General features: G+C 44.8%; 1 protein-coding gene across 1 annotated transcript in view; it reads left to right on the top strand.

Moving 5' to 3' along the window:
• The first annotated feature begins 272 nt into the window (after positions 1–272).
• Positions 273–27240, top strand: part of GALNT16 (polypeptide N-acetylgalactosaminyltransferase 16) — a 34591-nt gene continuing 7623 nt past the window's right edge. The window contains exons 1-12 of the mRNA XM_010011645.1: positions 273–448; positions 3485–3583; positions 9482–9549; positions 11886–11951; positions 12900–13021; positions 15114–15201; positions 15925–16009; positions 17055–17158; positions 21534–21660; positions 22600–22692; positions 24732–24815; positions 25840–25981. Coding sequence (XP_010009947.1) covers positions 273–448; positions 3485–3583; positions 9482–9549; positions 11886–11951; positions 12900–13021; positions 15114–15201; positions 15925–16009; positions 17055–17158; positions 21534–21660; positions 22600–22692; positions 24732–24815; positions 25840–25981 — 1254 coding nt within the window. The remainder of the gene's footprint in view (positions 449–3484; positions 3584–9481; positions 9550–11885; positions 11952–12899; positions 13022–15113; positions 15202–15924; positions 16010–17054; positions 17159–21533; positions 21661–22599; positions 22693–24731; positions 24816–25839; positions 25982–27240) is intronic.

Here is a 27240-nt window from a genome sequence, read left to right as displayed (position 1 = left end):
ATTAGGAACAGCATGTTTTATCCAAAGCTCAGTCAGTGAGGATAGTGAGGCCTGCAATTTCCCTTGGAGATGGCAATTATAACACTATATCTATGAAAGTTTCCTGCTTTCCTTTCCAAGCTTTTGCTTGTCCTGCCTTCCCCTCTACCTGAGCCACTTCCAGATGTGTGGCAAAAAACCTGCCTTAGTATATGCGTGCCTGAACTTATTACCTGTGTCTAAACACGAGTCAGGTGTTCTCCCTAATGCTCTGGTGCTTGTCTCTGCTCTAGATGACAAGGGCTCCCCAAAGAGAGAAGAGCAGCCGGAGGGGTTTTGACGAGAAGGCTTACCTGTCCTCAAAGCTGCTGAAGGCTGGAGAAGACCCTTACCGCCAGCATGCTTTTAATCAGCTGGAGAGCGACAAACTCAGCAGCGATCGGCCCATTCGGGACACCAGGCACTACAGGTACCGTGCAGCCCTTGCTCCAAGCAGTGGCTGCTGCTTAGTGTGGGGAGGCCACTGCCCTCCTGTGTTGTTCTGCAATGCAGACAAAGGATGGTTTGGGGTTTTCCTCAGCAGCATCGGTCCATTTCTTTGCTATATTTCATGGTTAATCTGGAAAGGTCTCAAATGTGTGGAAACCCTTGACTAACTCAGAGCCAGTTTTTGCTTTTCTAGCATCTTCTCTCAGGTCCAAGCATCATCTTGATGCTTCTGCACAGCCCCTCCATTGCAGATCAAATTGCTCACCCGACAGTTGTTTGCACAACTCCCCTCACTCATGGCTTCTCTCAGTGACCCTTTGTCCTGGCTGTGAAGTATGCCCTTGTTGCAGCCTTGCTTTACTCTGATGTTCTTCGTGTGCTGTGCCCTGGCTGTCTGAAGCTAGTTTGGTGCTTTCTTTCCAGCCTGAGCATTTGGATGAAGGCTGTTGTGTGAGGATGAAACTAATGTGCAAATAATAGTGAATATTTCATGGCTTACGAAGTACTCATTGCTATGTCCTGTTTCACTGAGCATGAATTTATTCTGCTGACTAAACTCGTTCTTAAATTGCTAATAGTACTCAGGTAACTATTTTCTAGTTTCTGGAGTACAAAAAGATGATGTTGTACCTTAAAAACTATAGGTTTGATAGTGATAGGAGAGTGTAAAACAGCCTACTTAACAATGGAGAAAAACCAGAAGTGAGCTAACCACGTCTGTAATGCTTGTTTATCTGGGCTGGAATACCAAGGGCTAGATCCTACCAAGGATTGTAAAGCAAAACTTCACAGCCGCTGGGAACAGTAAAACAGGCATCTAACTTGATTGAAACTGTGAAAGGGATGTCAGGAGGCCTGGAGCTTTGTGAGCCTGCCTTCACTGACAGCCCTCATGGTGCTTCGTGAATGCAAGCAGTTAGGACCTGGGTTGTAAGATCAAAGTCCTGTGCTCCTGTTCCCCAGCATAGTCCTTGGGATTGGCTTCCTAGTGACTCAGAGGCAGAGATGCCATGTCCTGTGTCACTGACAAGTCTCCCTGCCATGTAGAACTGCTGTTTTCTGTTAATCTGCTGTTGTGTTGTGGCCTAAAACCAGCTCACTTCAAAGGTGAATTATTGTTTCATTTGATCTGTGGTAGCATGCAGAGCATGCTTTTTGTGAAAAGCCTTATCTGTGCACTTCAATCTGAAGAAAAACATACAGGTGATTCCCGGGAAATGTACGGCCATTTCAGCGCCAGCTTTGCAAGGATTCCCTTCAGCAATGGGGAGTCCAAAGTTGTGTATAATCAGAGCAGCTAAACTTATTTCTGTGTTCTTCCCTTTGCAGAGGTGGCAGTTTGGGAATAAGGGAGCTGTGTTTGAGGACCTTGTCTTGTAAAACTATTGGAATGGTGGCTGGGATGGCAATTTAGGATTCGGACTTGTTTCAGCTGACACAGAATCATAGAACTAGGTTGGAAAAGACCTCTAAGATCAAGTCCAACATTTACCCCAGGACTGCCAAGTCCACCACTAAACCGGGGCCTCATCTACACATTCTTTGAAGACTTCCATGGACAGTGATTCCACTGCTTGCCTGGGAGGGAAGTCTGTTCCAGGGAAGTGGTGGAATCACTGTCCCTGGAAGTGTTGGATTGTGGTTTGAGGAAAGCCCATCTATGTGTCACAGATGGACCTGGCTCCCCATTTAAGGAGTGAAGGGGTCAATAGGTCCCTAATACGTCACTTTTTCTTCAGGCACCCGAGCAAAGCTTGGACATACTTGACTACACACCCTACAAGCTCCTTCTAACCTAGCATGTAGCTAGGTTTTGATCCAAAGCAAAGAGAGAGTCAACTTCCAAGCACAAACTTTGTCCTTGTCTTCTGTGATGCTGTAATAATGCTGAGTTCTTGAGAAGACTCCCCCAAATAACACATACACCAGCCTTTTCTGCTTTTCCACTTCTGATGCCTAACACATTTTATATGTATTACCTCATGGAGTTATTTTGAAACAATGATAAATATAGTATGTCTCCTGTCTGGTCTCAGGTTTTCCACTTTAGTCTGTATCAAGGTTTCTTTATATGTTTTAAAATTGCTGAAAGATGCTGCGGTCCCCTTAATAAAATATTGCAATGAAAAAGTCATAAAGCAGTAGGATTGAATGTGATAAGAACAGTAACGGTTTAGTAACAGCTGTAAAAGAATAGTAAGCAAATGTGAAAGTACAAATAGTGGCTGTAAGAACCTGATTATATTTCCCCCAAGGATGGATTCAGTCTATGTGTGGCCTTAAGCTGTTAAAAACACTAGGCCACAATTTCAGTTGCTCTTCATTGGGCAGACAGTTAGTGCACACTGACTGCTATTTGACACTGTCTGGAAGTTAAGAAGACAGACACTCCGGAGGAGTAGATCAGCCCAAATCTACCATTCTTAATATCTGCCACAATTGGGTCCAGGATTCACATCTGTGAGTTGTTCTCCCCCAAGAATATTTGTTCTCCACAAGGGTACGTGCAGCCCTGGTGCAAGCTGGTCCTGAGGTAATCCTTGATTCTGAGTATGAGAATGAGTGTATGTACCTAACACACTGTCAGATGAGAAGATGAGAGGAATTGCTTTCCATTGCCAGCTGAGGTGTTAGTGTTGAACCTCAGCAACTCCCTGATCCAAATCACAGCACTAGATAGTGTTTTCCTTTCTGTTAAGCCCAGTGTCCAAAGAATTTGAAGTGCTTTATACAGTGATGCCTGGGTGTACCAGCTTCATGCATCCTTAGCATCTGCATGTCCTATGCATGAATAAACAAGATTTTACATGAATTGCAGGCAAATCCAGGGACTAGAGCCCAAGATGTTGAAACTTTGTTCCTGCTTGGCTAGCTGCTGGAAAATGCCTAGCCCTCCACCAGTGCTGTTTCTGATTTTAGTATATTTACTCTTCTCTGTTAGAAACTCTAGGTACATTGCTGCAGTGTCTGCTGCTGGCTCATGTTTGTCTTACACTTCTGCTCCTCTGTGTTGCAGGTGTACTTCTGTACGCTATGACGCTGACTTGCCAGCTACCAGTCTCATCATCACCTTCCACAATGAGGCACGCTCTACCCTGCTCCGCACAGTGAAGAGGTGAGTTCAGCAAGGGGAGCTGGGCACAAATGATGGTGCCTGGAAGAACACTGGTGGAGGGCTAGGCATTTTCCAGCAGTTAGCCAAGCAGGGTGGCTGCAGTTCCCCAAACGCATGTGGTCTGCCCTTGAGCTGGCCCAGTAGGACAGGTCAGGGGCTTGGACTGGCAGTGTGGGCTCAAAGACAGGGTATCTGCAGTTAGCCGCTATATAGCCGCTGAGGGGAAAATCATTAGCAGCAGAAAAGGGGCTGCTGGGCCTGCATCCACAGGTGGGAATAGAGCTTGGTTTGGAAGAATGAGGGGGAACCAAAGGGAACACAGTGTGTTTCTAGATGTAGCTGAGGGATGGCGCCTGGGAGGGACTATGTTCCATAAACAGGAATAAGCAGCCTGCTCCCTGCTAGGGCACGTGTTACAGGAGCTGAGGCTGGCTCAGTGAGTGTAGGGGCACAGCTCACAAGTCTTTCAAGCAGAAGGTAATGAACTTCAGGTCTCATGGAGACTGAGCCCTTGTTGCCTGAGCAATTGCTGCTAAACAGTTTCTGCACCTCATGGCCCACCAGATGGCTTTGCACACAGGTTTGCTGAAACTGCAAGACACTTGTTATCTTGTACCAGTGTCTCCTCATATCTAAGTACCAGCTGTGGGTGAATCTAACCAAGTAAACAGGTTGCATAGGGCCTGTCAGCATCCCCAGGTAGACAGAAGCATGCAGTTATCTGTACCAAAAAGCAATGTTCCAGCTGCTCCTTCACCCCCCACTTCCGTCACTCCTGCAGAACCCATGAAGGTTCTTTTCATTTTAGTTTTACATAAAAAAATGCCATCTGCCCTCTCTGACTTTTCAAATCATTTCTCAAAGGGTCTCTGAAGCCTGCAAGCAGGTCCAGAACAGCCTGTGTGTGGAGGCGGAAGGAAAAGTGACTTGTCCGGGTAGAAGGTTGAGCTGATGGTATCACTAACAAATGCATTATTCATCATCAATACTTATTTCCCTGACAGATTCTGTGGGCTTAGAGAAATGTGCTTTGTGAATAAATAACAGGCTTTTTCAAGCTGGCCTTATGGCTAGTAGGCTGGGTTTCTGCCTGCCAGGTTTGGTGGTGCTTCCAGAGACCTCTATATATTGCATTAATACATTTTGCCTTTTTACCTCTATCATTTCCTTTTCATTTGAACCGTAAAATGAGTTCTACAGAGCCAATGTTCAGAAAATGAGCAGATTTGTTTGGAACCACTGTGCTGCTAGGGCAACGGGAGATTTCTGCCAATGACAGCATAGGTCATACAGTAAATGGTTAGGTGCTCAGAAACCATGGTAGTAGGATCCTTAAGAGAATCTCAGGGCACCCAATCGAATAGCCAGATGCCATGATAGTTAAGATGATATTCAGAGCAGCAGTAATGCAGAGAGAGAGAGACTGATATCTAGATCCTATGGAAGTGAGGTGTACTGATGAGCAAATGAGTTTTGCTGATGCATTAAGATGTTGCTTGCTTGAAGCCAGGTCAACTAGAGTACGTTGCATTTGCCTATGCCTGATCAGTTTCTAGTGTCTGCAAGGATGGAGACTCTGCAATCTCCTTGAGCATTCTCTTCTCAAGGCTAAACAACCCCATTTCTTTCAACCTCACCTCATACATCTGATGCTCCAGACCCTTGCCTTAGTGCTCATTCACTAGACCTGCCTCAGCATGTCCCACTTTTTCTTGTCCTTGGAAGCCCAGAATAGACACAGCACACAGCACTCAAGATGTGGTATTACCAGTCTCTCAGACATGGTCTCCTGCAACCCAGAGCCCCCAACAAAGACTGTGAAAAATGGATGACCCATCCTTTCAAACTGGTCCCTGCAGCCCTGCTGCCACTGGAGGAGTGCTGTTGTGAGGAACTGGCTGCACTCTGCTGTGAATGGTGGGGTGGATGGCATTTCCTCCCAGACCTCTGGCTGCAGCTGGAGTCTTCATTACCAGATGGTTTATAGCCAGTGCATGTGATTGATTTACTCCTTGTTTACATCAAATGTCAGAAGTATCTACGATATATCTCTGCCTGACAAGGGATCCCAGAGGCTGGATTCTTTTTGGGCTCTAGAGTGTTTGCAGTGTCACACAACCAAGCATTGGCTAGTAGCCTTGTCTTTGAGGCACAGGATGTTTGACAACCATGCACAGAGCTGAAGGCTCAGGTCATGGCTGCAATGTTAGAAGAGGCATAAAGCTAAGTCCCCCTTATATGTTGACACTGATGTTACAGAGGGAGCCGAAGATTTCACAGTGCTCTTCAAGACCTCTTCTGTAACCTGAGAGTCCTGTCTTTCAGCAAAATACATCTGAATGCCAGGCTAAGTTACTGCTGTGTATGTAATTATTGCTCAATTCACATACACAGTCAATGCACCAAATACTGTGTAATTAGTTTGCAGCACTTTGGGATAAGTCAGCTATCAAATGGACAGGACTGTTCTGTTCTATTTGGTTTTATGACCTGGCTGTGTATCTGCAGAGAACCACAGTGATATTAAGCAACAGGAGGCACAAAATTGCACTGCCTGCTTACCTGCTGACTAGTCAGCTTGCAGACAGTCATTATTTCTATATCTGTAAGAGGTTTCTTAAGCCAGGTAGAGCACAATTATTTAGATAATTAGAATTAAACATTTGAGATGCACCTGGTGAAAGTTAAATATTATTCCACTGTTGTTATGGGTCTTCTCCCAAGTTTGGTTATTGTAATTACACTAAGGGGATGCTGTAAGAGAAGTGGGTGTGGGAGAGGCCAGCTGATAGAAATGAGCAGCACTAAGAGCAAAATTTTCTACAGCTGAAAACCTTTTAGAGGTGAATAGAATATATATACTACCAGTTGAAGTTTTTATGTCTGAGATCTTTGCAAGCCTGGCTGTTGAGTCCTTATATTTGGGCGTTCAAACATCATCTGTAAAACATTGGGAAGTTCTAGGAAGAAATATATGAAAAGAGTACTGGGATTGAACTGACATAAAACTAAAACTCAGAGAGCCTATATGTGCTCCCCTGAGTCAGATACTGTCTTACTGTGTTATCTGACAGATCTGCAAGTAACTCAGCTAAGTTGCAATGCTGGTGTTGGGAAGTGACACAGGGATGAGACTCTGGCATTAGAGATCATTTCAATGTTATCTAAACATAGCAGCTGTAGGGGACAGATCCTGATCTGCAGACCCTTCTTGCTAACCCACACCTGCATGTATGCACACATAGGCTCACATAAGCACCTCTGGCAGCTCAGCAGTTGCCAAGCTCTCCCTTCTGCCCCTGGGATCTCTGCTGCTGTGTGGAAGCAATAAGAGTGATGTGCTGCTGTCGCCACTTGAGGATGGGAGAGATGCTTGTGTATGAGTGAGAGGGGGGAAATAGAGTAGTGAATGTGTGGAGGAATAACTTTTTCTCTCCAGCACCCTGTCGCTTGACCCTCTTGGTCCCCAGATGCAGCATGTGCTGCATGTCTGCCTGCTGCTGTGGGCTCCAGCCACCTTCCTCCTCTGCCCTAGGTAAAGGCATCAGGACCTGCTGCCCAGCCTGCAAGGGACCAGGCCAGCACACCAATAGACCATGCTGCCCCAAATCCTACTGGCCCCATGCAGGGAGTCCTTCAGACTATTCGTTTTCAGTGTAGAGGGAGACAACAGTTTAAAAATATCCAGCAAGAGAATAAGAAGAGAAGTAGGGAAAACCCAAAAGGGAATAGGTTATCCACCAGAAGCTGTGAATATGCCAGTTCAAATGGCTTGTTGCTGGCATCCTCAGTCCCTCAGGAGATGTGTGTCAGTCAAGAGCTGCTTGCGTACATATCTTTTCCTCAGCAGGACATAGCTGTCACTCTCAAACCGGTTACTTGCTTGGCATGCTGCTCTCCTTCAGAAATAACTGTCACTCAAAAGGCATTTTGTGTAATTGATGTCTGTGTCTGATTAGTTATTAAGCAATACAATCACTTCTGCTGTGGTGACTATTGTTGCAAAGGGAAAATCAACTGCTTTGTTGTATGGTCCCTTTCTATCTCTTTATTTCTGATTTCAGTAAGTATTGCAGGGACTGTTTGGTTTTGGTGCAAACGTAAAGGTGAATAATTAGGCTTTAAGTCAATGGACTTGAACAGCTGTCTGTGCCTATGCTGACAACCTGTACTAATTGTAATTAAAAGGATGCTGTTGTGATGCTAGAGCATTTGGTATAGCAACTCATTACAATCACAATTTAAATAATGGCAAAAGAGGAGATTATTTTAGAGAAAGGGAAAAAAAGATGCTTCTCTGCTAACATCTGGAATAAAGGAGATTATCTGTGAGCTGATGAGGAATGGACGCAGCAGCAGAGGAGAGAAACTCATTGGCAATGCTGACATGGTACCATGCAACAGCATAAGGACACTGACACTGCGAGAAAAGACAAAGGAGGTAGGGAATCCATGAGATGAGGGGAGAACAATCTGTGTTTCTGCTGTAAAAGGCAATTGTCATTTGAACTTCGGAATTCTAATAGCATTCTATGCCTAATAGTAATAGATTGTCATGCTAGTCTCTGCACCTCACCAAAGTGAAATACTAGTTTTACTGTGTTCCTTGTTAAAAAGACAAGTAAGACAAAGTGCAAAGAAGATAAAGCACCTTTCCCAAGGATCCACAGCAAATTATTGCACAGCTGAGAGAAGAACTGGGCATTGAACAATAAGCTGTGAACTCCTTGAGGAGTGTTTTCTCTCTACTGGGAAATCGGTGGACAGGTGAGGAAGAGAGAATGAAGTATTTGTTTGGGTTTTTTTCCTAGTTATGTTGAGTTGGAAGACCCAAAACTTGTGGAGAAAATGTGAGCATTGCCAATAGTCGGGCTAGTAGGAGAATGTGTACAATACTGCTTTACAGCCATTATACTGCAGGATGCAGCCTGTCTGGATTGGTTATGTTTTGCACAGACAAGAATTTCAGTGCAGGCCAGCCTTGTCTGTAAAATATGCAGATGATGGCTATGCTGGGAGAAGCTGCAGTTATACATGCAAAGAGGGACAGCACCCACCTCCCACCCTACCATGCTGGAAGAACCAGAGAGGTATGAGCCAAGAGAAGCAAACAAGCTTCAGCTTTAAAAAATGCAAGCTCAGTCACCTAGGGACATATAAGCCCAAAATACAAATACACTCAGAGATGTATGAAGCAGCAGAAATCTGAAATAGAGTGGGATGTGATACTGAGCAGTCAGGATTTTGCTGTATGAGACAGCAGAAAACTCACCCAAACTGAAGAAACTTTGGCTTTGTACGCAAAGCCATCAATGATGCATCTTAGCAAGATGGTAATTTATTTCTCTACAGCTCCATTCCTCGGAGGATGGGATTACACTTTTTGTCTGTTTCCTGTGGAAAACAAAAAATGCAAAAAGCCAACAATTTTTCTCCAGAATTGCTCAAAATCAAAAGAGCAGGTGCCACTGAAATGAGACAGCTTCTACAACTAGGAGGACAATGTTTACCTCTGTTTTTCATATTAAAGTTTGCATAGCTGTTGTCTTCATTGGGGTGCCTAAGTGCTACTGAGCAGTCTTGTTGAAGGCAATGAAAACTTGCCTGTGCATAGAGGCACTGGAGGAGGCTCGAGAGGGAACATGCTGTGTGATTGTAGTAAAGTCAGGGGAGGAACTTGAAGAAGGTAATGGAAAATTAGTTCAAGCAGTTTAAAGAAATGAGAGGGACAGAGAGGTCAGAATCAAACTGCTCTGACTCCAGGGTACCAGAGTGTGTTGACCTCTGAGGATGTGATGAGCTTTCCACAGAGCCTGGAAGGTGGGAGGTGTATCAGTCCTACCATTGTCATTATGGCAGCTCACGAAGATTGTCTTTTTCCTCCCTGGGTCCCTGCAGCGTCCTGAACCGCACGCCTCCCAGCCTCATCCAGGAGATCATTTTGGTAGATGACTTCAGCTCAGATCGTAAGTATGGACTCCTTTCAGTCCTCCTCCTACACAGAGATTCCCTCTTGTCTGTATGCAAGAGAAAAAGAACAGGAAGTTTTTCTGTGTTTAGTTTACATCTATGCATGGCAGAGGCCAGAGCTTCTTCATCTTTTTTAGTTTCCATTGAGTCTTCCCTTTCTGTCAGCTTGGCAATTTTGGCCAGGTTGCCAGAGATCTCTGTCTAGTTTCAGTATGCATCGTTCTGTGAGCTGTTTAGTGCAGATATGTGTATAGCAATGGTGCACATGAACAGAGTGGCTAATTACAAACCAAGAGGGAGCAAGACGATGCAATGGAGCCTACAGAAAATTGCTGCCTGGGGTCCTGCAGACATACTGGGTTGAGACTACCTGCCTCTGGGATCCCAGGTGTCCCTGTTGGAGGCCATGGAAGGGTAAACGCTTTTGACAGTGCCATACCTTCTCCTCCAGCTTGGTGCAGGGATGGAGTGTCATCTGCATGAGTCTCACCAGACCTGCTGGAGGCTGTGGACTCTTTCCATCTGTACAGTTGCTCTTGCTCCTGGCTGTTGTGTAGTAATGGTGAGGTGGTGGGGGACAGAAGACTTCTTGCTTCTATCATGATATGCGCTAGATTCAAGGATAATCTAGTTGTGTGCCACTTATAATAATTGATAATTACTCCTTCAGAACACTTTACAGATAGCTGAGAATGCCAACCTTGGCCTGCTGAGGTAAGGAAGCATTGCTCTTACTAAATACTTAAGTAGCTTTGGCAAATTGAAAAATAAATAAAATCTAAAGTGGATGCTGACATTAGGGATTTAAGTTTCTGAGGGCCTTGAAGTGTGATTTGGATAATGGCTGAGCTGTTGGAGTTGGGTGTTTCTGAGCACTTCCAACCAATAACCGTGGGTGTTCCACATCCAGCACCTAAAAACTCAGTTCTCAATGGCCAAAGGTTCCGGATCAACACTGGTGGGTTTTTGGTACCAGAAACTCTGATTTAGGCTCGTAGGTAAATAGAAAGATTTTTTAAAAGCTCCATCCCATGAGAACTCTCATTTTTTTCACTGGTGGATGGATATTTGTGGTACAGCTACTCCTCTGAGGTACCTGCATGGAGGCACATTACAATATGTTTGAGGTCTGACACTTTGCTTTAATATCCATCTCAGTTTCTCCAAAGGTACAGAGTCTGTCAGCTCTGGCAAGTAGTTACAGTCAGAGTGATGTGCTCCACTCCTGGAGATGTGAATGACTTAATATGGATTCTCATACCTGCAGTTGTGACTTGGCCAAGATGAGTGTTGCCTTCTCTTGTAGCAGATGTCCAGCAAAATCTTTATGCGCTGTAATTAAGAGCACCTTCCACTTCACTTGGATGATGCAGCAGCTGCCAAGGTGCTCACAAAGAACAGTATTTCAGATTGCACATATCCTTGAGAATGGAAATGCTTGTGCAGAAACATGCCAAGAGATGCAATTTGGGTAATAGCCTTTGCATTCTCCCCAGAGCACTCACTCTGCAGGAGGATGACAGCAGGAAAGGGGGGTTGTGAGACATGAAAGGAACATGGGGTAAATATGGAAGCTGGGGTGAACTTGGTGGAGCAAGGAAAAAGAGCAAGTTAGAAACTGTTATTCCTATGACCTCTGCTAGGGCAGGAATAGAGAGAGGATAATAGAGAACTGAAGACTCAGTGCTCATTCGTATAGCTGGGCCAAAGCCAGTAGTTGTTTCTTCCCGTCATCTTTCCTGGGCAGTGTAAATAAGGGATGCCACAAGCTGCCAGCACAGCCCTCGGTTAGGCATCCATGTGTTGTAATGGTGTCTCCAAGGAAGTGTGTCACATCCCTGTGGTCTTTATTAAACAAAATCAAGCAGAAACTGCCCCCAGAATAAGTGGTGGGAAATGCCATGACAAGCTGTTGAAGGCAGAGAGTGGATGAGATAACTTGATATGACAAGACATTCTTTTACTTGGCACTTTGGTGATTTGCAGCCCTGGCTCCCTGCGGTCCCTCCGCTTTATCAGAGCTTGGTGCCACATTGCCAGCACATGTCCCATTGTTCTTGTGAAATGCTGAGCACGGGAGGGCAAAGGCATGGCTGCTCAGAGTATTGGGAAACACAGGATCAGCTGTCCGAGGAGGGCAGCGAGCAAGCAGTGCTCTTCTGTGCTCTTTAGACAACAGGATTAAGGCCATCAGGCTGATTAATGTGATGTTAAGTGAAAGCAGAATTTCCCCTCCTGTGGAGAAGCAGAAGAACAGTTAATTTGAGCTCTCTGTTGAAGCCAAATAATTCATGCATGTGTGCCAAACATGTTTTTTTTTGCCTTCCCTAAGCTGAGGACTGCCAGCTCCTCACCAAGATCCCAAAGGTCAAGTGTCTACGAAACACTCGGCGAGAAGGTGAGTGTGGAAAGCTTTGCAGGTACAAAGGTTTTGCAGGTTTTCCTACATGGCCCTGTTTGCTTGCCAGCTGCTTACATGTTGTTTCTTATAGTTACAGCTTGTTTTTTCAGTATAAGGATTTGGTATCCTAGTTTGGAGGCTCTGTGGAGGGAGAACCTGGCTTACCAACTCTCGGGCTTCAGGGTTGTCATTTCATACTTTAAGTAGTAAGAAGTGGTGTCCAGAGGCCCTGGCCAGAACAACCAACACATTTTCAGATCTTTATGAATTTAGATGCAGCTATAAATCCTGTCCTTTCAAATTCAAAGTTTAACAAGCCACCTTGGAGATGTGGGAAAAGGAAAAACAATCATATATCTGTCATAAAGAGATACATGAGAATTAACTTTCCTTAATTGTATCTCCTATGTGCATAAATGATAGCACTGATTTTCCAAGCTGCTCTGTAGTTTGACTCACATGTGCTGGCTTATTTCTAAAGTTGTCAGCGCACAACAGGTGTGGAGTGAGCATGTGGAAGGGGAGACAGGAATCACTGCTTAGAACATCTCAGGTAGTGGGATGTTCTGTAAGAAAGTAAGGAGACATCTGAAAGCCAGGTTGATAACTCTGGCCACAGGGTAGAATAAAGGACAAATGGGAATAAAGCAGATAAGCAGTAAGAAAGGCAACAAACAGACTAGAGCTTAGTCCCATGGAAGTGGTGAGAGAAACAGTAGGGTGCTCTAGTGGGAGAGACACTGAGCAGGCAGCAGGAAGGTAAGGGGATGTCATCACAGCTGGAACCAGATGGAAGAGCAGTGGCATGGACAGAAGTGACAGGCAAGGACATTTTTGGTGTGCTTCTCTTCCCCTGTGATGGCCACATAGTATTTTTTCCGAAGGATGCTCAGCTGTTTCACTTCCTAACCTTCCTGCTCCTCTGCTGTCCTTTCCTTACTGTAGGGTTGATTCGCTCTCGTGTGCGAGGAGCTGAAGTGGCTACTGCTGATATCCTCACCTTCTTGGACAGTCACTGTGAAGTCAACAGTGAGTGGCTGCAGCCAATGCTTCAAAGAGTAAAAGAGGTGAGCATCATGTCCTCCCCAGGATGGATGGAGCTGGCCTGCCTTGTGCTGGTTGATCCTCTGCCCTCACATGCCATCAGAAGTACTGGTGAAGACAAAGCTTGCCCAGGTACTCCTCAGGCAGGCTGTTACAGAGTAAGGTGCAGCCTGAGCTAGATGAGCAGGAGATCCTAGGTGGGCTTCTATATTCATTTGCCAGTGTGGCAGGGCAGGAGGTGCTGAGTGATGGGTTGCAATGGTGAATGCTCGAACCACCGCCTTGCACTGGCAGGAGACATCAGGTACTGTGCTTCCTAGTCCTGTTAACCCGTACATAGGATAGCCACTTTGGCAACACACACTGTGCAACTTTTCCATGGTTGCCATCTCCCCTCTTGTTGCTGGACCTTCCCCTCTGCCTTGTCACTGCCAAAATCTTCCTTCCATTAATGCTTCCACTGAGCTGCCAACACATCCCACCTGCATGTAGGCAGCTTCCTAGCACAGAGGAACTGCCTGTGAGTGCAGGGATGTCCCTTTGCTGTTTCACTTGACAAAGGATTGATGTGAGGCTGAAAGACTGTAAAGGAGACAGGAATATTGGAAGCTGTCACCCTGACTGCACTGAGGGCTGGAGGGGGAGACATACAGCTCTGCTGTAAGAACGAACTGCAGAGAGGTGATAGGAGAAGTCACAGCCATGCTTGCAATTGGCTGGGATTTATCCCCTCCTCTGAAACGAAGATGCCATGGATTAATGTGCCCCAGGAGAAGGAGTGGAGGCTTTAATGCCTTGTATTCATGTCTGGTTGGTGTAATATGAAAGAGTGGAAGAAAGTGAAACTTCAGGATTGATGACTTAAAAGCTTCTGCTTTTTAATCCTGCTCAATATATCCTCCATGTCAGAAGCCCATAAATGTTTACTTTACTACTGCTCTTTAAGTCAAGCTGCAGAAGCAGCAGCATAGGGGTCCCTAAGCAGAAAGGACCTCTCTAGTCTCTTCAGGAAAGGATCTGAGATGCAAAAGCTTGGGTGCTGACTCCAGTATTAGTGAGCAGATTTCAAGTCACCTGTTTCTGACCTACTTCCTATATTTCTGCTGTGCATCCTAGTTCAGCTTTCAGTCTTGCACTACCTAGTCCTAGTGTCGACTGGTTGGAGCAGTGGCTGGAGCACAAGGCTGCCAGGTGGGTGCTGGGGGGCTCAGGCTGGGCAGACATACTCTAGCTCTACAGCCATCGCAGCATAGAAGGGAATAAGTTTTCACCTAGGACGTGCCATCCTGGCCAAGTGTGCTGCAGCAGGAGGAACCAGAGGAAGGCACAAAGTGAAGGTTTGATAGGAAAGGCACAGAGCTGGCAGCTGCCCGATAACAAGACGCTGTCTCTGGCATTGCCAGCTCTCTGTTTCATCATATATATGAGTTATCACAAGACTGTATTTAATGCCCTGTCTCATGATATTGAAAAATTGTTATAATCTCAACTCCTACTTACTAAAAGGATTGCAAAGGAAAACTGTAAATTTCTATACCCTTAATGGCAATAAAATATTCCCAATGTCTTAATATTATAATGACTTCTTCAATGTGCACTATGATTCTTATGTATGGGGTCTTGATTCATAGTACTTGTTCAGAAATTACTTTATTAGGGGGTTAATAATTTCTAGGTTGATTATAATTTTATTATCACTTATTAACATTTATTTATCATCACTTTATTATTTTTTATTATTGATGATAATTCAAGGATGGCTGACTGGAAGGTATGCTGTCAGTAGATATCAAAAGCAAACACAAAACCTTTGGGACAATTATCCGTGCCGTGTGACTTGGGCAGGAAATAAAGAGCTATTTCTTAGCAGCACTCATGGGTGTTGGTATCCCAGGCTCCATTCCCCACATCCATGGCATGCAGCTGGCTAGTACCTACCATCGCGACATTTGGATGTAGTGGTCATGGATCCCTTGCTCAGCTACCAGAACTGTACTGGAGAAGCCAGACAAAGATTTACATGTGCAGCTTTGTGTTTTCTGATCTCTTGCAGCTTTGCCAGACATTCAAGGAAAACCCAATTCAGTCTTTTTTTCCTTTTTCTCCTTCCCTCAGGATTATACCCGGGTGGTGAGTCCAATCATTGATGTTATCAGCCTGGATAATTTTGCCTACCTGGCAGCATCAGCAGATCTGAGGGGAGGTGGGTATAATGAATGGCTTCTGTGAGTCAGGTCTGTGGGGTGGTGCCTGAAAAATAATTGATGTTCTCTTCAGTTTTCCAACAAAACAGAGTGATGGTCTTTCCTTATGGATTCTCTGTCCTCTTTTACCTGCAACTGCAACAGCCTTGCAGTTGTTCCTGTGGTCACCCACACTGGCTGGTACTTCCTCTCCTATGGCTGAGGATTGCTGCTGTGGTGCTTGCCTGCTAAAGGCTACTCATTATGTAGCTACCCTTAACACTGGTATAATGATAGTGACTGTGCTGTGCTCAACTATCCACCACAGGCCAACTATAAATAAATGGTAGTCTCGAAAGATGTGATGGTTACAGTGATCTGCAGGCCTTTGTTTGCAGAATACATCATCTCCCACATTGAGGGAGGCTTTGATTAAAGCCTCAAGACTTTGGCAGACAGAGACATGTTAAGACAGACTGGCCAAAATGTGATTACATCTCACACTGACGACACTCTCCTAATGATGTGGAGTGGAATTGAGCAGAGATTTATAATGCCACGGGATGCCAAGACACAGGCTGGAGACTTTTCTATTAGGGTAGACTCTTGCCATTTTGGGTAGACTGTGAGGGAGGTCGGGGAAGCAAAGTAGAGATGGCCTGTGACGTAAAGGTGGGGACTATCACTGAAGCTAGTAGAAAAAAAATAACCAAAACCTATTGGATGTGTTTTTTTGTTCTCAGGGTTTGATTGGAGCCTTCACTTTAAGTGGGAGCAGATTCCTATAGAGCAGAAGATGTCCAGAACAGACCCAACTCAGTCTATAAGGTAGCTAGCTCTGATGGACAGTGTGCAGTCCTCCAAATGCCTTTACAAAGTCTTCACCTGCATGGCAAGGAGTGCACAGGGACTGCCTTGCTGAGGACAAAATGCCACAGTGTTCACTTAATGACAGCAAATGTTCACGTTATTTTATGAATGCATTGAGGTCTATATCCTAATTCTGAGTATTACTCTCTGAATATTGTAAGAATAGCAATTATATGCTATCATAGGCTTGTAGGTGTGCCACCTCTTTAAGCCAGCTCTTCTGTATGTTTGGTTTTGTGGTCTCCCTCACTCAACACTCTGAATGCCTCAGAAATCCCTTTGGGGGTTTTTAATTACCTCCATCTTCCAGGTGAAGAATTAAGGAATGAAGCAGCTAAACAGTCACCCAACAAGTGTAAAGCAGAACTGGGAACTGAATCTTGCCTTGTAATTTGGATATAGAATTTCCCCCTCCTAAAATATGCATGTCCATGGACAAAAGAGATTCTGTTGGCCGAACAGTTATTGCCAGCTTGGCTGCAGTGTACGTGGCTCTGAGAAATGTAGAATGTGACAAATCCTGATACAAAAAGTCACAGTGCTTGTCTGTAAAGGCAGACAGCTCCCTGTTTAAAACATAAAAGGATTATTCCTCTGTATAATTTGCGAGCTTCTGTTTTGTACTCCGAAAGCAACCAGCTTGCTAACAGCAGAGCAGTAACGTGCAGCAGTGTCTCTCAACAGCGTCTCTCACACTGTATCTAGGCGGTGAACACAGTCATCAGCCAGTGCCCCTGTCATTTCTTCACACTGTGTATATTTGTATAAATACGAAGGACGCAGCATCACTCATGCAGTGCTTGCAGGAACATGTAACAAAGGCAGGAAAGTGAGGGGGGTCTCAGAAGCCTGCAGCAGGTTCATGTCCCAGCTCTACTATTTTTCTTTTTTAAATGAGATACAATTTGTCAGGATTGGACAAAGTGCCTGCTCTTTAAAATGAAGGTGGTGGTGCTACATATACCTGTGATTATTTTGTGAGGGCTTGTGTTTTCTTTTCCAGAACCCCTGTCATAGCAGGAGGAATCTTTGTGATTGACAAGTCCTGGTTTAACCACCTGGGAAAATATGATACTCAAATGGACATCTGGGGAGGAGAAAATTTTGGTAAGTTTAGGATGTTTCAGGGGAATGGCACATTAATGCAGAACCACTTCCCAGTCTTCACCTACCAGAACCTGCTTTTTGAGCGATCTGATCTGTGTGTCAGTGTAAGGCTAGGGACATGGTCAGGTAATCCCTGTGTTGGTCAGAATTGTATCACTGTCAGCTTCATCCAAAGTAAATGGGACATAGCTTTTAGTGATCAGGGCCATCATTCTCCTACAGGCATATGCACCATTATGCGGGTGTTTCCACAGTACAGGTAAGAAACAGGAACCTCCTGTTATTTAAATTGTTGCTTGTTTTTGGAGCTTATTCCTCCAGTCTTTCACATGACCGTCTGTGTTGTCTCCGCTCTGAAGCAGTCACTCATATGCTCTTTTCTCATTCCTGTTCCTCTTTCCCAGATAAATCTGGGTTGCTCTCTCATCTTGATAGGTTAGAAGGTAATTTTTTATTAGTAAAACAAGCCTCTCTATAAGTGGAATTTGGGTACAAACAGATCCCAAATGCAAATATTTAGAAGCAGGCTAGGGCATCACAAACACCTGAGGAATTTGGAGGCCCAAGGTAGTCTGTCCACTGAAGTGCTGTTATCTTAGAGGGCATGATGCTTAAACCCATCTCCTTGCACTTAATTCCAGGCACAGGTATTCCAGGTATCTCTGCCTGGTGTGAAGGGATGCTGCAATGTCACTAGGTGTTAGTGACAAAAGGAAGAAAAGTATTGAAAAGAAGTTCATGGATACTTAAGTATTCTGGACATTCATTCAGAAATGATGCAAGGGGAGCTGAAGAGATAAAAGCCTTTCTCTGTTTTGAAGTCAACTTAGATAGACTTTTCTGTAGCTAACACTGCCCCCCAAGTTTTTACAACTTCCATAAATGTTACAGGTTTGTAAATAAGATCCTTTAAAGAAGAATTATACGGTGTTTTCTAGCACCTGAAGGACCAATTAGAAAGAAAGAAATAGTCAAGAAGAGGAAACTTTTGTGTCTCTGAGCACAGCTGGGAGAGCTTCCTCGTTCTGAAATGCTCTCTGAAACCGGGAAATAGTGGTTTTGGCTGATATTAGAATATCAAGATGCCACTTTTTAAAAACAAAATATCTCATAATGAGTGTCTGCGTTCTCTGCTTTCTGAGGTCTTGCTTCAGGTTAGTCGTGATTTTTAACAGAGATATGAAATTGGGCTGGCATTGGGATCTCAGCAGTGCTGGTAGCATCAGCTAAGCACTGTAGGCAGAAGTAAGAGACAGCCTTTACCAACAATGAAGATCTCTCCTGTGACCCTCAGACTCCTCTGCACAGCCAAACTCAGCTTCTTGCTGTCACTAGCCCTGCTCCAGCTGCAGAGCCAGCCACTTGACCATCCTGCCAGCCTCTGAGCTGCAACTGTGTAAAAGCTGTAAAGAATGGAGAAGAATATTTCTTTATTCTTCTTGTTTGCTTCTGCCCACCTGGGAGCCCAGCATTGTTTGGTGTATATGTCAGTAGCTTGATGCTAAGCAGAGCTCTCTGCCATAAGTGGCAGTAAATTACCTGCATGCCCACAGCCCTTCTTGCAGGTAGAGGTGATTAAAACCTCTACAGAACTGCTTCATTCTCCTTCAGATTGCTCTTGCAAACCGTGGCAGTGGCAGGGCCAGGCTGTGTGGGACTGGCTTACCAGTTTTACCTTGTGGTTTTGTAGTCACCTACCACTTGTCTCTTATCCTGCACCTCCACTCTTCACTTAAAGAGGGCAAAGCTAAGTGCACAGCGCTGTTTAATGTGGCCTGTCCATGAGCCGCATTGCCACACCACCGCTGTGATGAGGGAAATGGGAAAGTATTTTAAAAGCAAATCAGACTGCTTTTCCTTTTTAAAGCTAACTTTTGTTCAACTCTTCAGCATAATGTGAGGCAACAAATCAACCAGTGGCTTTTACATCAAGCCTGTTGCTGTTGCACAGCAGAGGGGTATAAACCAACCTTTTTGACAACAAAAAGTACTAATGTTCTTTGTAGTATTCAGAATGATTAATTGACCCTTTTGGGGCGGGGGGGAGAAGGAAAAAAAGGTTTCCATACTTAATTGAAACCTAGGTTTTGTTATGAAGAAAAAATGTTGATAATGTTCTGAAACAGTAGTTTTGCTACAAATCACAGTTTTGAGTGGAAAAAAAGTGTTTGAATAAGGTCACCATTTGCAGATGAGGTGGGAGAGTGGTTCTGACTATTTTGGGTGGGTGAGATGGGCCACTCCCAGGGCACAAAAGCTATTTTTAATCAACTTCTTTGAAACTTTTTTCCATGAGGAAATAGGATAATTGTCATCATTGTCATCATGATAAGAGAATGTATGGCCAGGGCACAGAGCCCGACAAGCTCTGCACACACTGCAGATACACAGAAATGATCAGGCAGCAATTACCAGCTGCTTTAATGTCCTTCCAGGTGGGTGTGAGCTGATAAATCCCTTTTTTTTCCACTGTGATGGGGAAAAGCCACAGTGATTAAGTCATTTAAAACACATATGGACTAGATCATGTCCTGGAAAATATACTGCAAGAAGTTCTCCTATGCTTTCCATCAGAGGATAGATGAAAGTCCTTAATAAGCTATGTTTGATCTCCATTTTCTCTTCTGTGCCCAAAATCTACATTCTTTTACCCCTTGTTTAAAGATTTTCATTATTTGCAAACCTGGACATGCAATGTGTCTGTGTGCCTAAGATGCCAATATGACATGAGGAATCCTCTCCTGAGAAAAAGACTCATTTTAAGTTACACATACTAGATTGAGAGTTTTGTTTTTGTTTTAGGCTGGAGTGAGTCAGAACCTCATTCCAGGAAGGCAAATGCCAGCTGGACACACTACCAGACAGAAACTCGTATCTTAGCCATTTTTTGTTGTTTTTTAAAGCTCTTCCTCTCTCTGAAGCCTGAACTCTCTGTTGAAAAGAGACTGAAAATAATAAGCTCTAGGAAAGAGTCAGGAAGAGGCTGACTAGTAAGAGCTAGTAAGAGATGACACAAAATAGTCTAATAAAACGGTTTTTATACTTAGAAGCTATTTTAAATACACCATCTTCCCCCCCGCAAAATGCACTGTTTAAACAACCTTTCCCAAGAGCTAGAGAGGAAAGCTAGGGGGAAGATGAAGGTTGGGAAGATGTTAGTGTGTGTACATGCTTTGAAACAGTTGTTAGAGCTGGATACATGATTTCTTTTTAATTTCTAAATATCAGAGCCCCATAATTCAGGCATTACTGGAGGGAGATCCCAACTGAGTAAAGTTTTTGAAGTAATCAGTCTACACAATCTGAAATGCTTTCGGTAAGGACTAGCAAACTACACAGCTAATTCTCATTTTCCTTCTTTCTTCTCTTCTCACCACCACATGAAACACAAAGTGGAAAGCCCCTCTGGTGTGGCAGTGATTAAACTTGAGAGGACAGACGTGTAAGCTTGAGCGAGGTCACATCCCTTCTGTCATGCAAATAAGCACCTGTACATCAAAGCTCCATGTTCTTCTAATCCTTTAACAAAATCTTACATTTAGCTTCAGGACCAGCTGGATTTCTTCAAGTAGCAGGGTTCTCTCCATATTTTTATAGTCACACTATTATTAGAGTGATTTCTGCTCTTAGCTCGCCCGGGAGAGTCAACTGGTGACAAACTATAACCCAGTCATCAGGTTTATTTTGTGTTGGTGTTTTGTTTGTTGTTTTTGTTTATTTGCTTTGGTTTGGCTTTGGGGGGAGGGGGTTGTGTTTGGGTTTTTCTGTTTGTTTTTTTTTTTTAAGTAACAGAGAGAAGCAGGACAAGAACAACAAGCTATTGTACGGTGCGTTATCTGGAGGTATGAGGGAGAGGACTCTGCTCTAGACATTGACTCACTGTCTATGCCCTCATCTTCTTCTCTTCTTTCTCCTTGTCTCCTAAGCTACCTTTCTTCCTCACATGATTTGCTTTACACAGTAAATTCTTCCTTTTTTCTTCCATCCACACGCAGGGCTGGAGAGTTACAGAAGTTCAAAACAAGGTGGGTGTGGGGGTGATCTCAGTCTGTTTCCAAATGCCATCATGAAGGCCTGACAGCAACCACAAGCACCTGGTCAAAGGGAAAGGTGTCTCACTGAAATGCCCAGGGGACCAAAGAGAGGAGTGGGACTGGAGAAGGCTAGGAAGTCTCTGAGCCACAAGGGTTGCCTCCATTGGAACAAAGGGAGGACAGTTTTTTCCATTCTCACCATGCCATTGCTTTTCCTGGTTTTGCTGTTGGAGGTAATACATCTAGGTCAGAGGGGCAAGGTTTTCAGGCACACTGCTGAAGTTGCTCTTCTCGGAAATGCTGCCCATCTGCAGCTGTATGACTCTTGGGGTCTCTTCCAGAGCTATCTTTCCGAGTGTGGATGTGCGGTGGCAGCTTGGAGATCGTTCCCTGCAGTCGAGTGGGACACGTGTTCAGGAAGCGCCACCCCTATGACTTCCCAGAGGGCAATGCACTGACTTACATCAAGTAGGTGCTGGGTAGTTCCTGGTAGCAGCCAGGTCATCTTAATGTTGGGCATTTCTAAATAAGCCTGAATTCTTTGTTGTCTTTCTGCCTGATGACAGGGAACAGCTCGTAGCTGAGCATCTCAAGGGAAGGATGAGTTGCTGTTTTCTGTGAACAAAACCTGTTCCCATCTGTGTTGTTCGTATTAGTGCATCTGGTTCTTCCTCAGCCTGCAATGGAGGAGGGGAGCAGTAGCTCAGAGAGAGAACCTGGCCATTTGTAGATACTGCCCTATGACATGTCCCTGTGTATCAGCAGTCATCTCTGTTGTCTCTGAGCTGCATTTGGGTCCAGAGGTCTTACTGAGTTGTATGTGCTCTGAGGCAAGCCCTAAGGACAACTTCCACTGCGGGACAGATGGGAAAAGAAAAAAAGATGAGACAAACTGCTTCACAAAGAGAGCAGCTGAGCACTGCTGTAGGGCCCTAAAGAGGTGGTGAAATTTGTGTTCTTGAAGATTTCAGAACTTGACCAGACAAGATCCTGAACAACCTGAAGTTAGCCTGCTTTGGGCAGGAGGCTGGACCAGGTGATACCTAGAGGTGCTTTCCAAGCTGAATTATTCCATGGTATTATGCTCATCTGGGGAAAAGGATACTGTAAAGCAGGGTGATGGTGACATTCAGTCCACGTGTCTCTGCAGAGGAAGTATGTGTGAAAAAATCATGGTAAACTATGGCTGCTAGAATTTTAATGTCCAAACTGAAGCATCCTTGCAAGGCTTTGTGGACTTAACACATTCAACCTATATCCATCCACACTGCCTGCTGATTTTCCAGTGGGACTGTCCCACATTCCCTCCTGACAGACAGGCTTTGGGTCTGCCCACCCAGTTCTTGCTCGCAGGGGGAACAGCTTCTCCAGCAGCACTCAGCAAAGCATCTCCTCATCCCCATGCAGGAACACCAAGCGCACAGCAGAGGTGTGGATGGATGAATACAAGCAGTACTACTATGAGGCTCGGCCATCTGCCATTGGGAAGTCATTTGGAAGGTAAGCTGCACCCAAATCTCAGTTGGCGGGCTCTGGTAAGCCCCGTTGCTAGCAAGAAATAGTGTTTGGATCTTCTCTGGGGCTAAGTGTGGGGAATAGAGATGCTCTGAATGCCTGGCTTGCCAGGGAGGTTGCAGCATGAGCGGCTAATAAGGTTTGCTTCTAATTTACTTTTATTTTTCCCCCACTGACCCGCATAAATTGTTCGTTAACATAAGGCCAAAGGGATCTGTAATGAAATTAAAAGGCCAGATGTTTTAAGTGGATAGATAAGAATATTTTCTAACACAGCATGCAACTGCCCTGGAAATGTGAGCTGTGCAGTTACTAGAGCTTTATCTAAAGTTCCTGTGCAGATGCAGAATCCCAAGGCAAGCATGGCTAGCTGGCACATGGGGCAGGTTGCACCTGGCACACTCACCTCTTCCCTGATGAGTGTATGGGTGGTTTGTAGGGCAGGAGAGAACATGGCCCATGGTGGGACATCTCATGTAGAAACACAATCTGGCTGTGACTTGTCTTCACCTTCTGAATCCACTTCTGTGTAGAATTGTGCTCCTTACAGCACCTTTGCTATAGCCGTCTCCGGGCCATGTGAGATTTGCTGTTATTGGCTTAAGCATTCTTTGTGACCCAGAAACTGGTGATTGACACCAAGGCCTGGGATGAGGGAAGAGCTTGCCCTCTGTACTAACAAAGCCCTATGACTCCCAGATCGATGTAAAAAGTCCCAGAAGTGGTCTATATCTGTGGGTTCTATCTGTCAATGAATAAGTGACTATTTTATCAGCGTAAGGACTTGGCAAATGTGGTTGTATCTCAAATGTGTAGCTATGTGCACTGGGTAATGATGCATCTCCTTACTTATTTGATGACAAGCAGGTTTGGTCTGACCTACACACTTTTTTTTGTACATTGTGCTTTATTATCATGATGCATTACATATTTTCATACAAATAGCTTTGCCTACCTGATTTATCTGTCCTTGAGCTGACTGCAGCAGCTGGACTGGGGCCAAAACACAAGTAATCCTGCTGCTTGTGAAGGAAATATTGCATATTGGACATGGATATATTGCTCATGTGTTTCAGGGCCAAAACCTGAAGATATTGTTCACACAGACAGTAGTGGTATTGTTCACACAGCCGTGTGAATCTGCATTTAATCTAGATTTTAGAAATCAAATGCTTCTGACACCATCACTGTCAACTGAGCCTAAAGTGAACCCTCCTTCCCCACAGTTTTTATGTGAATATAGGATCTAATAACATTCTCCTGAGGTCTGTGCAGTACAGTGGCCTCTGTGGGCTGAGGATGACAAGGAGCATGGGTACAGTTTAAAGTTCTTCCCAACACACAAATGTAGTGTTATAGTTTGAACTGTTCAATATATAGTGTCACTGTTCAATAGGATGGCTTGTTGGAAGTCCTCTTTGTCAGCCAGCTAGAACCAAGCAAATCAGCAGTGGGAGAACTGCTGCAGCAGACAGTTACTGAGGTGTTGAGTTAATCTCTTTTTATACGCCTCCCTTTTTCCAAAATTGCTTAGGAGCAAATGATGATGCTTTTTAGGCCTGAAACCCAACCTGAGCCTAGAGCTGATGCCATGACCTAGACATGTGCTCTAGCACACACAGATTAACCGTTTGCATATAGCTGAGCACAAACACTTTCTAGGCCTTTTCAGGAGCTGATTGCTGTGCAAGTTTTGTAGTATACCTAACGCTCAGGGGCAGAAATGCTTTCCTGATCCTACAGTAGTCTTGTAGGACCTGGGGCCTGCCATCAGTCTGAGCCAATGGAAGTGAAAGAATTGTACTCTGAAGGTGTTTGTCTTCCGTTTCTATTTCCTGCCATTTGCCTCTCTCCTCCTTTTCACCTCAGGTCACTGCTAGTGCTCTGAACCCAGCAACAACAACGTGGGAGGATGAGTAATGGGAAAAAGTTGTATAGTCTCCCTCAAACCTCCTGGCCAATCTTCATTGTTCCCCTCCCTCGTGTTCACTACCTTATCCTCAACAACCTGCCTGTGTTTCCAGTGTTGCAGACCGAGTGGAGCAGCGTCGCAAACTGAACTGTAAATCCTTCCAGTGGTATCTGGAGAACGTCTACCCAGAGCTCAAGTGAGTCAGTTCTCTGCTTGTAGAAATCTCTGAAGGATCTAGGAGGTGGGTCACAGTGAGAAGATGAGCCTTGGTGGCAGCGGGCTAAAGAAAGACTTATGCTTGGAAAAGGTTTTCCTCTTCTTCTTTTTGGTGAGAAACCTGCGATTTTATGGCTTGTGTCATCACAACAACTCTGCAAAAGGTTTGTTGCTCCTGCCTCTGGGAGCCCTCTGCTCTGCCCCACATAGCTGTCCCTCAAAGATGTGCAACAGTGGTGTTTTTGGAGGTGTGGCGTATAGACAAGTACCAGAGCACTGAATCCCTCCCAGTAAAGCTTGGTCTCTGCCTGTTGGGTGCTCTGCCTGGAGGTAGTTGAGCCAAGTAGAACTGGACAGCCCCAGCGCAGAGGTGTGGGTGGTTCAGAGAACACTGTGGTGAGTGCCAGAACCAGCTGTGTCTGTGACTTTCCCTGCCCCAGGTCAGGATGCAGTAGTGTTGTGTCATTGCTCCGCTGGGAGGTAGGCTGGATAGAGATGTGTCATGCTAGTTAACACACCCTGGCAACACAACTTTACATCTCAGTCAAACAAAGTCTGTAGCTAACATGGGTTGAGGCTAAAACATACAGCTGTAGTCTGGCCTTGACAGATCTTTCCTGTATTGCTACCACTGAGATAGTGAATATGTGTTAGCACTGGAGGGGAGGGCTCTGGAAGGAGGCAGAAGCAGCATAAAGCAGTGTGGATATGGCTTTTTACTGGCAATGGCCTCTATTAGAAGAGGCATCACACTAAATTGGTTGGGGTATACCTAAAGATTCTGTTATGCCTTCTAAAACGAAAGGGCACCAGCCTTCTGACCAAGTTCTCCCTTGACTTTTGCCTCTTCCAGACATTTCCAGGGGATACTTTGGTATCGTTCTTTTTCTGTCAAATAAAGGGGACTGTGTTTGGGTCAGGGGCCAGTCAAGCCCTTCTAAATGTGAAAGTGCTTTCGACATTTCTGTTTATGAAGTGCCATGCGACTGTCATTTTACTTCAAGGATTCCTGAAAAGGAGTTGATTCCGGGAATAATTAAACAAGGAGGAAACTGCCTAGAGTCTTGGGCACAGGATACCACAGGAAATATGTTGGCTGGCATGGGAAACTGTAAAGGGACAGTGAACAATCCACCTGTCGCTCAGGTAAGGCAGGCTTTAGTTTGGTGCTTTGCTGCTGCTTCTGACCTTTTTATTACCTGGGAATGAAAAGGCATCTCTGGCCTTGGTGGGTTCATACAGGGGTGAATGAAGGAATAATTTGGACCTATTAGTGATTTAATAGTAAGCAGAAAAAGAAATTGTGCCTGACTCTGGGCTCTTCTGTCTCAACAGGCCCAGCAGTCAGACTTAGAATAGGAAGGTTTTCATCACCCAAAGGCAAAAGGTAGCACTTGAATGCTCAGGGGCATCACTAGTCTGTTCAGTAGGCACACAACCAGGGTTGGAGTAATGTAGCTGTTCCCACTCAGAATGTTGCTTGGGTGTGCTCTGCTTCATCATACAACCCATGAGAAATGGTCCTGGGGTATGGCCAGTACCCTGACACATGGGTAAGAGATTTTCCCAGGATCAGAAACTTTTCTTGGACTATCAGTTCAGCTGTAGCTGCAGATGGCTGGAGTTGTGCTGTTTTACAGATGTGTGTCAGTATGAAGCCCAGATAGTGTTTGAATATCCAAGACCCCAGGTGTAGTAATTTGGTGCAGCTTTCCTAACCGCACTGGAGCTGTGCTGGTTTTTATCAGCTGCAGATCAGCACTCAGCCTCTTCTTTTGCTGACTGAAAGCAACAGGGTAGCAGCTTGAGAAAGTTAAAGGTCACAGTAGGGTATCTCATGCCGGAAAATACATATTCACATCTGTTAACTGTTGGAAACTAGTTTGCAGCCTCATTCAATATGCCATTCAATCTGATTTGTTCTATGTCATTACTGTTTGAAACCTCTGAAACTTACTGCATTTTTTATTTCTTCCTTGGGGAAAGTATAATAATATTAGTTGATTGGGTTGGATATCCACCTAGTGAAAGGAGGGAAAAATGAAGTGGCTTGTGCTTTGTGTGTGCCGATGATATGTATTAGCCCATGGATATGCTTGCATGTGTTTTGCTTTGCTTGATAATCTGCAAGTCCCAGATACCTGTTACAGAACATGTCTGCTATGTAAAATACGCAAAAGCAGCTGCACGTCATGTAAATCAGGGCTTAGAGTCCTCCCTGCTTTGTAGGCAGGGAGTTGCATGGGGTCCAGGGTTCATCAGACAGCTCAGATGGTCATGGGAGCCAGCTGCAGGCTTTGAAATAGTCATGATGCACCAAGCCTGAGCATAAACTTCTGATCAGGTGAAGACTGCTATGAGGGAGCCTTTGCTAAGAGCTGAACAAAGGATAGAGGTTTTGAAAT

Source organism: Nestor notabilis, unplaced genomic scaffold, assembly GCF_000696875.1.
Source record: "Nestor notabilis isolate BGI_N333 unplaced genomic scaffold, ASM69687v1 scaffold15203, whole genome shotgun sequence".
NCBI lineage: Eukaryota > Metazoa > Chordata > Aves > Psittaciformes > Psittacidae > Nestor > Nestor notabilis.
This window is presented reverse-complemented; position numbering and strand designations above follow the sequence as displayed.